General features: G+C 48.9%; 1 protein-coding gene across 4 annotated transcripts in view; it reads right to left on the minus strand.

The window, feature by feature from the left end:
* sun1b (Sad1 and UNC84 domain containing 1b) overlaps positions 1-12,500 on the minus strand; it is a 38,101-nt gene that overhangs the window by 3,577 nt on the left and 22,024 nt on the right. For 3 of the 4 annotated variants that reach the window (XM_031564735.2, XM_031564732.2, XM_031564728.2), the window contains 14 exons: positions 11,513-11,632; positions 10,153-10,233; positions 8,937-9,044; positions 7,710-7,808; positions 6,821-6,914; positions 6,102-6,160; positions 5,359-5,549; positions 4,083-4,370; positions 3,637-3,729; positions 3,399-3,457; positions 3,091-3,235; positions 2,451-2,753; positions 2,001-2,085; positions 456-571 (listed from right to left, as the gene is read on the minus strand). In XM_031564735.2, coding sequence (XP_031420595.1) covers positions 456-571; positions 2,001-2,085; positions 2,451-2,753; positions 3,091-3,235; positions 3,399-3,457; positions 3,637-3,729; positions 4,083-4,370; positions 5,359-5,549; positions 6,102-6,160; positions 6,821-6,914; positions 7,710-7,808; positions 8,937-9,044; positions 10,153-10,233; positions 11,513-11,632 — 1,841 coding nt within the window. The remainder of the gene's footprint in view (positions 1-455; positions 572-2,000; positions 2,086-2,450; positions 2,754-3,090; positions 3,236-3,398; positions 3,458-3,636; positions 3,730-4,082; positions 4,371-5,358; positions 5,550-6,101; positions 6,161-6,820; positions 6,915-7,709; positions 7,809-8,936; positions 9,045-10,152; positions 10,234-11,512; positions 11,633-12,500) is intronic. The other variant, XM_031564744.2, reaches the window with a different exon arrangement.

Raw genomic sequence — 12,500 nt, forward strand, 5'->3', positions numbered from 1 at the left:
GGGGGGAGAGAGGGAAGGAGAGAGAGAGAGAGAGAGAGAGAGAGGCAGGACTTGAGTTGAGGCGGACAGTTTATTTGGACAAATAAAACATCTACCATTCCTTTTGCATTGATAATAATAAACATATTAGACAAGGTCGATTATTTTTATATGGGAGAGAGGTCAGAGGTCAGCCTAGAAGTGATGAATGAAAAACACAGAAGCAGACAGAGAAGATCAGACAGTTTCTAGTGGAAATGGTGCCAATTTAGCCTGATTTAATCTAACCTGAAATCACTACAAGCAAGTTGTACATTTTCTACTAGTATGAACAAGTTTGACTTAATTGCTACAAACAAGGTTTGACTGATACTGATGGATCAGAAGTATCTCTCTCTCTCTCTCTCTGTGTGTGTGTGTGTGTGTGTGTGTGTGTGTGTGTGTGTGTGTGTGTGTGTGTGTGTGTGTAAGCTCACCTGTATGACGACACGGGGGGACTGTGAGAAATACCAGAGGGGCAATCCAAACAGGCTCATGAGCGCAGTCTTGGTCTCGTACGTCTCTGAGCAGCGTGTACTCAAGATGCTCCCTCCTGCAAGCACACGTCCACAGGTATGTGAGGAAAAACCATTCAAGTGTGTGTACACGCTAGTGTTTATGAGGATATATAAGGAAAAAAGGACTTATTATCTCCACAACCTTAAACTTGCTTAATTGCTTAAGCTTCATCAATACAGCCTATCATTTGAAGTCATGCTGAGGCGCTATTGCTATATAATAATAACAACACATGTGCTTTGAAGAGGCTTATTGCTTTCTCCTCCTAATGGATAACACTAGCACTATGTTCTTTTTTTAGTGGAGAAAGATGGGGCTGTTTTGTGCTTAATCACACACACACACACACACACACACACACACACACACACACACACACACACACACACACCCAAAATCTCTGGGTAGTGAGCATTTATCTTTTAATCTCTAGAATTACGCAGGCTTTATACTGTTGCTATAGGCCTAACCTTCGACCCCCTGAGATCCAGCACTCTCTGACCGCTTTGTGTCAGACGTGGTCTGCCCCATGCCAGGCTGTCTGCCTCCCGCTCGGCCTCAGGCTCAAGGCCTGTCCACACAGTCAACCTTACCTCTTAACGACTACTGTAACTAGAACAATATGAGCGTCCACGCTGATCAAGGAGAAGCAAAGGCTCTCAGAAATATCCATCATGTTTTATTAATGTGTTTTAATGTGTCTCATTGGATTCCGATTGGCTGGGATCCCCATCGCTCACACCATTGCTCTGAAAGTGATGAAAAGTGATGCCCAACGATGTCGTTCTTCATGTGATTGTCATTATAGTGTGTGTGGTGCGGACATTACCCGGTTCTTATGGGCTAGAGCCATATTTAATGCGACGCAAATGTACGTAACAGCGGGTCTTCCATTTCGGATGACTGCCGCCAGAGGCAGCGCTTTCAGCAACCTGGATGTCCCATCGCGTGTACGCGCAGGTCGAGTGTTTGTATCAACAGTGTAATCTGTGACCTTGGGTGACGTATTACTGTCAGTCATCCGAAACGCATAGAACCTCGGTTCCATTCGTAAACCATTGGTAACCATTGGTAACCATTGTTCTATTTCATTTCAACTGACCAGCATAGGCGGTGCTTTAACTGATACCAACAAAGTCACCGTGGCAACTGTATCACGCTGCAGACATTTTAAACGGTATCATGGGACGAGTACAACAAACAAACAAAGATAATTGTATTAGACCTCCATACGACAAAATCTAATTTTATGACTTTTCCAAAACTTTCTGTGGGAACACCCCTGGAAAGTGTAACCTTGGGAATGTGTATAAACGTGTGTCTGGGTGTGATGTGACTATGGACAATCTCTTTCCTGCCAGATGATGGAACTGAGAGCAAAGTGTGTGTGTGTGTGTGTGTGTGTGTGTGTGTGTGTGTGTGTGTGCGTGCGTGCGTGCGTGAGTGCGTGCGTGCGCATGTACCTCCTGACTCCAGGGCGTAGTCCACCTTCCCAGTGCGGTCATAGGAGTAGAGCCTTAGAGCGTTTTGCACGATGAGAAGTACTTCCTGCGGAGGAAGGAAGAGTAGAGGTCGGAGGTCACATGACTGATCTTTCTCAGGAGATGAGAAAAGGGATGGTCTCTCGGGGCTTCCACACTCAACGCTTTTGCCTTTGAACTTGATTTAATACATTAAAATCAGGTTTGACGTAGGGCAAGGAGATAGCAGAAATTGCTCAAAATTAGGACCCATAAAGTAAATTCAGAGTAAATTCTAAGTAAATGAATCAATTAATCAATCTAAGCAACCTTGAAATAGAGATATTTCAGTGAAGAAAGGGACGAGACCTTTTGGCGTTTGATGTGGTATTTATGAAATCTACAAATCTCTCACACACACACACACACACACACACACACACACACACCCACCTCCTCGGTCATCCCTGCAGCCTGGGCGGTGTGTGTGACGCTCTGGGTGACGCTCTGGGTGACGGTCTCGGCGCAGGCCGGCTGCTGCTTGCTCTGCTCCAGCTGCAGGGAGACGTTACCCAGAATGCTCTTCTCCAGGGTGGCGAGCGAGGCGTGCAGGTCGTCGCCGTGGACGAAGCGCGCCGACAGCCACTGGAGCAGGGACTCCGGCAGCGCAGCTTCACCGGACTCGGGCTCAGCCTCACTGCCATAGAACAGAGCGTGGAGCTCACGCCGCACCTCCGCACTCACCTGCGCAGACACCTACAACACACACACACACACACACACACACACACACACACACACCAAACACGTATGCATACACAAATTACATACATATACAAACATTCATGTTAAACACATTAATCAAACGCATAACATTATTCTTCTTAAGTGGAAGTAAGTTGGTAAAAGCTGCACACAACCTGTGAGATGTGTGTGTGTGTGTCTGGATCTGATTCACAGATTCAGGAAGTGGGGATAGCGCATCTTCATGTGTGCGCGCGCGTGTGTGTGTGTTTGTGTCCATGTGTCTATGTCTGTGTGTGTATGTGTGTGTGTGTGTGTGTGTGTGTGTTTGTGTGTGAGTGTGACTCACTGTGTCCTGCAGGGTGTCCAGCTGCTCACAGCGCCCACGGCATCCCATAACCCCCTGGAGGTCATCTCTGATGCGGCCCAGCTCCGCCTCCAACCGCCCCACCTCCTGCAGCAATGCATCGTGGTCCTCCTGGCCCACCCCCACACTGGGAGAGACAAACGAGCGAGAGAGTGTGAGAGACAGAGACGGAAAGAGGAGTCATGTGGACGACCACAGGACATGTACTTCAGTCTGTATTTGGAGTGAGTGAGTGAGTGAGTGAGTGAGTGAGTGAAAGCTGATTGGTCGACTGAGGTGAAGGGTCCTACCTCACTGGAGGAGGAGGAGGGACAACTGCTTCCTGATCCTTCTGCTTCTGCTGCACCTCCTGCGGGTCAGAACACACACATGAACCCGGTCAGCCCTCACACAGGAAGTCACAGGCACACACACACACACACACACACACACACACACACACACACACACACACACACACACACACACACACACACACACACACACACACACACACACACACACACACACACACACACACACCCCTACCTCAGTTTTGGCAGCCAGGGCCTGCAGCAGGAGGCTCAGTTCAACTAGCCGAGTCTCATGAGCTTTCTGCTCTGCCCCATACTGCTCCTGGGACTGAGAGAGGGAGAGGGAGAGAGGCAGGAGGAGAGAGAGAGGGGGCGAGGGAGAGGGAGAGAGGGGGGGAGGGGGAGAGGGAGAGGGAGAGAGGGGGAGGGGGAGAGGAGAAGGAGAGAAAACAGAGGGGGGAAAAAAACAAAAAATGCAGTGTTCACTTCAGCTCTATCGTGTAACTTCCTGTTTCCATTATTTACATCTATAAAGGAAGCAACTCTTCACTGTTTTCCTGATGCAACTGTATTTCCACTGCCTCTGTCATACAAACAACACAGCAGTCTCACATTTCACAAATAAACCCCTCTCCTCTTCTGCGACCAATCAGAAGCTTCTTCCCTCCCCGCCGGACTCACCTCTGCTCTCTGATTGGCCTGATGCTCCAGGTCAGCACGGAGCGCGCTCAGTTTGTCCTCGAGCAGGTCGGACACCCAGAGGCCGAGCGTGTGCCTGTCGGTCTGCGTGCGCAGCTGCTCCTGGAGGCTCTGGTAGTGCTGCAGCGTCTGGCCGCGCTGCTCCTCCTGCCGCTGCTCCCCCTGCTGGACGCTCTGCCACAGCTCAACCACGCGCCCCTCCAGCCGAGACAGACGCTCCGTGTCCACAGCCAGAGCAGCGAGCAGGCGTGCCTCAGACTGCTGAGAGAGCTGAGAGAAGGAGAGAGGGAGAGAGAGGGAGATGAGAGAGGGAGGGAAAGAGAGGGAGATGAGAGAGGGAGGGAGGGAGATGAGAGAGGGAGGGAGGGAGAGAGAGAGAGAGATGAGAGAGTGAGGGAGAGAGAGAGGGAGGGAGATGAGGGAGATGAAAGAGGGAAGGAGGGAGATGAGAGAGGGAGGGAGGGAAAGAGAGGGAGATGAGAGAGGGAGGGAGAGAGGGAGGGAGGGAGATGAGAGAGGGAGATGGAGGGAGGGAGAGAGAGAGAGGGAGAGAGAGAGAGAGGGTGAGAGAGAGAGAGAGAGATATGAGAGAGAGAGGGAGAGAGAGAGAGAGAGGGAGATAAGAGAGGGAGATAGGGAGATAAGAGAGGGAGAGACAGAGAGAGAGAGAGAGGGAGATGAGGGAGGGAGGGAGAGGGAGGGAGAGAGAGATATGAGAGAGAGAGGGAGAGGGAGATAGTTAGATGTGCTTAGCCAGTAGGAAGACAACAATATGGTAATATTCTTAAACCTTGACTTTTAATGAAATGACCGTTTTAAGAAAAGCCAGATATTTTTTCACAAAAAGCACTGTGCATGAGATTAAGCACGTCTGTGCTGTGCTGTGTGTGTGTGGTGTGTGTGTGTGTGTGTGTGTGTGTGTGTGAGAGAGAGAGAGAGAGAGAGAGAGAGAGAGAGAGGGCTGGAGGTCTCACCTGTGGGACGGAGGAGGGAGCGGATGTGTGTGTGTGTGTGTGTGTGTGTGTGTGTGTGTGTGTGTGTGTGTGTGTGTGTGTGTGTGTGTGTGTGTGTGTGTGTGTGTGTGGGAGTGAGTGAGTGAGTGAGTGAGTGAGTGAGTGAGAGAGAGAGAGGGCTGGAGGTCTCACCTGTGGGACGGAGGAGGGAGCGGATGTGTGTGTGTGTGTGTGTGTGTGTGTGTGTGTGTGTGTGTGTGTGTGTGTGTGTGAGAGAGAGAGAGAGAGAGGGCTGGAGGTCTCACCTGTGGGACGGAGGAGGGAGCGGGTGATGTGTGTGTGGGGGGTAGCGGAGAGGCCTGCTCCACGGGGGTGTGTGTGCTTGGGAACAGTGAGGCGGAGGGCAGCAGGGAGTAGAGCGTCACGGAACTCCACTCTGTCAGGTTGACCGCGGGCAGCAGGCCCAGCAGGCTGGACGGACCCAGGTACCACAGACCTGAACAGAGAGAGAGAGAGAGAGAGAGAGAGAGAGAGAGAGAGAGAGAGTGAGAGAGAGAGATAGAGAAAGGATGACAACAAAACGTTAACAAACAAACAAAAGAAAACCTTACTAGTCCTGTCATTATGCTTTGTCATTATGGAGTATTGAGTGTAGATTGATGAGCATAGGGCTGCAACACAACAACAGTGAAGGGGTCTGAACACTCTCTGAAGGCAGTAAGTACTGCTAGTGCCACTGATGGACACCGCAGCCAGCTCATCTCCACTGAGTACTGTGGATACATCACTCACTGTGTGTGTGTGTGTGTGTGTGTGTGTGTGTGTGTATGTGTATGTGTGTGTGTGTGTGTTAGCACTCAGATAATGACCCCAATCAGATGTCGATCTCAGAACAACATTAACACTCAGGAGACATGTGCTGGTTAGAAGCTCTGCCTCCACACAACTTTTGAGTGTAGAAGTGTGTGTGTGTGTGTGTGTGTGTGTGTGTGTGTGTGTGTGTGTGAGCGAGAGCCAACTAGGTTACGACAGACAGTCACACACTCACCCAGAAGCAGCAGAAAGGGCAGCAGAAACAGCAAGAGCTTCCATAGTTTGGGCAGGCACCTGAGAACCACAGACAACAGAACACTGGTCATGTACAAGAGAGCAAATAATAATAATAATAATAATAATAATAATAATAATAATAATAAACTAATAAACAGGCACCTGAGAACCACAGACAACAGAACACTGGTCATGTACAAGAGAGCAAATAATAATAATAATAATAATAATAATAATAATAATAATAAACTAATAAACAGGCACCTGAGAACCAGACGCCAGAAATACGGTCATGTACAAGAGAGCAAAGGCCATCTGTGCCGATTGACCTCTCGAGGCAGGGGTCAAACTAAAGGAGCACACTGCATTTCCAGTCCCTGCCCCAATGTACCTCCTCTACAACCCCCTCAATAACACAGATCACCACTTCCCATTCGTCTTCAGTTAAAAAAGGTCAGTGACTGTTAATAATAATGGCTTGTAAATTCAATTTTTAAAGGCATGACTGCAAGATGAAAATCTTGTCTCCCGCATGGCTCAGCACACTGTGTGTGTCTGGCCTTGTGACGTGCCGTGAGGAAGGCTTGGCTCCAGAGCTAGGGGGAAGGACGAGGCCAGACTCCCCAGAGTCTTGAGTGAAGGCCAGACAGAAGCATTGGGAGACGTGTACACATCTACATGTCTACAGGGTGAAACGGTTCTGGAGTCATTTCTGACCTGGTCAGGAAGAAGACGTTGAGTAAGGACATGAGCGTGACCAGCTGGTACCATCCCGTCCCCAGCCACCAGAATGCTCCCCTCGCAGCTTTCCCTGTGCAGACACGCGCACACACACACACACACACACACACACACACACACACACACACACACACACACACACACACACACACACACACACACACACACACACACACACACACACACACACACACACACACACACACACACACACAAACACAAACACAAACAAACACGCAAGCACACAGAAAGAGGTAGGATAGGGAAGAAACAAAACAGAAGAGGCAAACACAAAGTCAGCGATAAACTTGAATTATTCTGTGTCAGCTTGCTGGAGTTCCAAATCAGAGACAGATGACTTCACACTACTGGCAGTGCGAATGCAAAAAACCTGCATATGTGAACTCTGTTGGCGTCTGTTTGTCATTGTGCAATGCCAATGATCTTTTCAAACTGAACAGATGTGTGTGTGTGCAGATGTTTGTGTGTGTGTGCAGATTCTTCTACTGACGCCGCACAGCAACAGTTAAGCAATTCTGTGTGACAGAGTTCACTAAGGCTCCAAGTCAAAATCATTTCAGTACAAACACTGGGCTACAAACAACTAGACTGTGACAGCACATTTACTAACAGAACAGAAGGCAGTGCAGGAGTGAGTGAGGCAAACAGGCTTGAAAGGAGAGAGAGAGAGAGAGAGAGAGATAGGGAGAGAGGGAGAGAGAAAGAAAGAAAGAAAGAAAGAAAGAAAGAAAGAGAGAGATAGGGAGAGAGGGAGAGAGAAAGAAAGAAAGAAAGAAAGAAAGAAAGAAAGAAAGAAAGAAAGAGAGAGTGAGTTGGTGGAGATGTGTGGGTATTGAGCACTGACCTGGAGCTAAGAGGACTAGCCACAGGAGTGCTAGCAGCTTCCTGGCGACGGTCGCACCACCTGAGGCCACGGCCCGACACACCTGCAGCACACCTGTAACTGGACACCACATCACAGGGACACAACCAATCAGCTGACAGCTTGCAAACCGCCACTCAATAACACCGCATTCACTGCCTACTTTCTCAAACTAAAAGCTATGTTCTGAACGTCCATTCACTCCCACACACTCCCACTACAATTCTCAGCTGTAAATTCTATTCACTATATACAGCACTATAAAAATGATCACGCTCGATGCAATTTGTAGTGTACAAACGATGCCAATTCATTGCAAGGTGAATGATCTAGGGAAGACCAGACATTCCTTAGGGCTAGTTCGTAAATTCAAATCGGGCACTTTCCTAAAACACCATTGCTGTACGTACTCCTGGCACTTTTGGAACCGTTTGTAAACTCGTAATACCGTTGGAACGGTCGTTCGGTTTGTAAATTCAATCTGGCACTCAATGGAATGGTGCCTCTATAGTTGGACATACCGTTAAAGGCATTACTTTAGGACATTTAGCAACAACTTCAAATACATTTTCAATGGACCGCTATGTTTACTTGCATGCAGTACACCATAGGTTGCAAGTTAAATGAAATGTGTTACATTTCGTCATTTAGCAGACGCTTTTATCCAAAGCGACTTACATATGTGCGACTTACAATGTATACACATTTTACATTTACACTGATGGCACACTGCACATCAGGAGCAATTAGGGGTTCAGTGTCTTGCTCAAGGACGCTTCGACAGGGAATCGAACTAGCAACCTTCTGATTACTAAACGACTTCTCTACCACTGTACCACTGTCGCCCGTGTTAAATCAGACGAATTAATTGAATTACAACAAGATGTTAATGTACACAGAGGACAGGAGGGTTGGGCCCCTCTCAGCAGAGTAGAGAGAGACAAGAAAGGGGAGGGTTAAAAAGAAAAGGAAAAAGATGTCAGTTAAGACTTCAAAGAAATATGTTAGATGGGAAAAGAGAAAAAAAGAGACGTTTGTTAGAGTTGTGCAGAGTGTTGAACTACTGAGAAGACTGTTACACTATGGAGAAGAGTGTTGACCCAACCTGAGGAGTGTTAGGCTTGTGAAAGGACTACGAGCCCAGAGAGACGTACGTGTGTGTGTGTGTGTGTGTGTGTGTGTGTGTGTGTGTGTGTGTGCATGTGTAACCTGTGTAAGTGAGCAGGGCCAACAGTGCCCCCAGTAGGCCTCTGCGCTGTGAGGAGTGTGTGCTGAGTGTGTTTGCCTCCAGGTGTTGGCTCCCTTTACAGTCGTCACCTGCAGAACAGCACCAGGCATGGACCAAACGGGGAGAACAAAAACAAAACAGGACATTTTAATCATGAACCAATGAAAAATAATAATAATGAAAAAAAAAAGAAAAAAAAACTATGAATGACAGAAATCAAACTAAACCATATTCAACACAGCACAACCAAATAATGAGGAGATGGGAAGAGGCAGAAAATGCAAATAAAACATGACTGGACGTGAGAGAAAATAACACAGCTTTTGTCTGCCCATCTGTCTGTGTGTGTGTGTGTGTGTGTGTGTGTGTGTGTGTGTGTGTGTGTGTGTGTGTGTGTGTGTGTGAGAGCACGTTGACTCTCCCCTTCCCCCTCTCTGCTGTCATTGGTAGGGCACGCTGCTCTCTCTCTAGGAGTGACACAAGAGCTCATTGTTCCCTGCCCTCTGGCTGATGGTTGTTTGGCTCCTTCGCATGCACTGCCATTTGTCACGGCCTTGTCACCCGCGTCAACCCGTCAGCATGCGACCTCCTCTCTGTGTGTGTGTGTGTGTGTGTGTGTGTGTGTGTGTGTGTGTGAGTGATCGAGTGTGAGCATGTGTTTGCCTCTCTCTGTGTGTGTGAGTGAGTTAGTCAGTGACTGTGTGTGTGTCTGCCTCTGTGTGTCAGCGAGTTAGTTAATGAGTGTGACTGTGTGTGTGTGTGTGTGTGTGTGTGTGTGTGTGTGTGTGTGTGTGTGTGTGTGTGTGTGTGTGTGTGTGTGTGTGTGTGTGTAGGGGCTTAACCCCTGGACAAGAGCACTGGATGTTTTGTGACTCGGTGTCCTGTCAGGTCTGGCTCCTGCTATTGAGGCGCAGGTTTTTCTCACGCCGTCCTCTGAGGGGCTCGGCGCGGACGCTAAGCTGTGTGTGCTCCCATAACCCTGGTGCACTGACCCAGCAGCATCAGAGAGCAAACACACACACACACACACACACCCTGGAGTCAGGAGCCCACCCGCCAATGGCCACCCTCATAGAGGGAGATTGTAGAATGGCTAGGCCTGAGGTACAAGGGGTCAGAGTGTGAGTGAAGCTGATGTGTGTGTGTGTGTGTGTGTGTGTGTGTGTGTGTATCTGTGTGAGAGAGAGACACACTCACACAGTGATCCGTTTAGGTTGAGATGCCCGTCGCCTGTCACCAGGTCCTTCACGTTCATGCTGCCGCAGTAACTGGAGTGAGCTGCAACAAACACACACACACACACACACACACACACACACACGTGTCACACACCTGCTGCTCCATTAAACAAACCCTCTACATCTCCACCTCCATACGCAGAGGATAACAAACATGAGCAAACGAGAGAGAGAGAGAGAGAGAGAGAGAGAGAGAGAGAGAGAGAGAGAGAGAGAGAGAGAGAAACAGGTCATTTGCCTGTCACCTCGGTGGTAATCGGGTGTTGGAAAGCCATTTTGCATACGAGAGGAAATATTAGGAGGACCTGCGTGAATCACGAGTTGATGGAAAAACAGACACACACACACACAGACACACAGACAGACACAGACACACACACAGAGACAGCGAGAGCGGGGGAGAGAGGCAACGTGAAAAGAGGCAGGCTTGGTGGCAGATCTGTCTGTAGAGAGCGAGAAAGAGGAAAGACAAACCAACAAACAGGAGTGGTGCTCTGTGACTGGACAGCCTTAACGCTCAGCCTGCAAGTCACTGTAGAGAAGATGTAGAGCTGAGTGATCGCCATAGAAACACAAACACAGTCACAAACACACCAACATGATGATTGGGGGGGGGAGAAGACTAATGAAGAGATTAATAGAAACCCAAAGATGAAAAGAGGAGAGAGGAGAGGCGAGAGGAGAGATGAGAGAGGAGAGAGAAGAGAGGAGAGAGAAGAGATGAGCGAGAACAGAGGAGAGATGAGAGATGAGAAGAGAGGAGAGAGAGAAGAGAGGAGAGATGAGAGAGAAGAGGCGAGAGGAGAGATGAGAGAGGAGAGAGAAGAGAGAGAAGAGAGGAGAGAAGAGAGAGAAGAGAGAGAAGAGAGGAGAGATGAGAGAGAAGAGATGAGAGAGAAAAGAGAGGCGAGATGATAGATGAGAGATGAGAGAGAAGAGAGAGAAGAGAGGAGAGATGAGAGAGGAGAGATGAGAGAGGAGAGATGAGAGAGGAGAGAGATGAGAGAGAGAAGAGAGGAGAGATGAGAGAGGAGAGATGAGAGAGAAGAGAGAGAAGAGAGAGATGAGAGAGAAGAGAGAAGAGAGAAGATGAGAGATGAGAGAGAGAAGAGAGGAGAGATGAGAGAGGAGAGATGAGAGAGGAGAGAGAGAAGAGAGGAGAGATGAGAGAAAAGAGATGAGAGATGAGATGAGAGATGTGAGATGATAGAGGAGAGAGGAGAGAGGCGAGATGAGAGATGAGCGAGAACAGAGGCGAGATGATAGATGAGAGGTCGTTAAGAGTGGTGGAGGCGGCGCGGGTCTTCCTGCTCTGGTACCTTTGGGCCGGTAGTCCCTGTAAAAGAGCCTCTGCAGCAGCCTCCACTTCAGCAGCCACACTTTGTCCGAGAGCGCGGTGCCCGCACGCCTCAGCGTATCTGACACAGACACCAGCACACCTGCGGCCACAACACACACACACACACACACACACACACACACACACACACACACACACACACACACACACACACACACACACACACACACACACACACACAGTCAGCTTGGCCCGGGCGTATCCTCCGATCACCGATCATGAGAACATGGGGAAACACCATGCGTTTGAGACGGTCACATGAACAGAGAAGAGTGACACTGGAGGCCAGGTGATGATGACATCATGTCTAAGGCACAGTGACACTTGAGGCTAGGTGATGATGACATCATGTCTAAGGCACAGTGACACTGGAGGCCAGGTGATGATGACATCATGTCTAAGGCACAGTGACACTTGAGGCTAGGTGATGATGACATCATGTCTAAGGCACAGTGACACTTGAGGCTAGGTGATGACATCATGTCTAAGGCACAGTGACACTGGAGGCCAGGTGATGATGACATCATGTCTAAGACACACAGACACAGTGACACTGGAGGCTAGGTGATGACATCATGTCTAAGGCACAGTGACACTGGAGGCTAGGTGATGATGACATCATGTCTAAGGCACAGTGACACTGGAGGCTAGGTGATGACATCATGTCTAAGGCACAGTGACACTTGAGGCTAGGTGATGACATCATGTCTAAGGCACAGTGACACTGGAGGCCAGGTGGTGATGACATCATGTCTAAGACACACAGTGACACTTGAGGCTAGGTGATGACATCATGTCTAAGGCACAGTGACACTTGAGGCTAGGTGATGACATCATGTCTAAGGCACAGTGACACAGTGACACTTGAGGCTAGGTGATGACATCATGTCTAAGGCACAGTGACACTTGAGGCTAGGTGATGACATCATGTCTAAGGCACACAGACA

This window comes from Clupea harengus, chromosome 1, assembly GCF_900700415.2.
Source record: "Clupea harengus chromosome 1, Ch_v2.0.2, whole genome shotgun sequence".
NCBI classification, from domain to species: Eukaryota; Metazoa; Chordata; class Actinopteri; order Clupeiformes; family Clupeidae; genus Clupea; species Clupea harengus.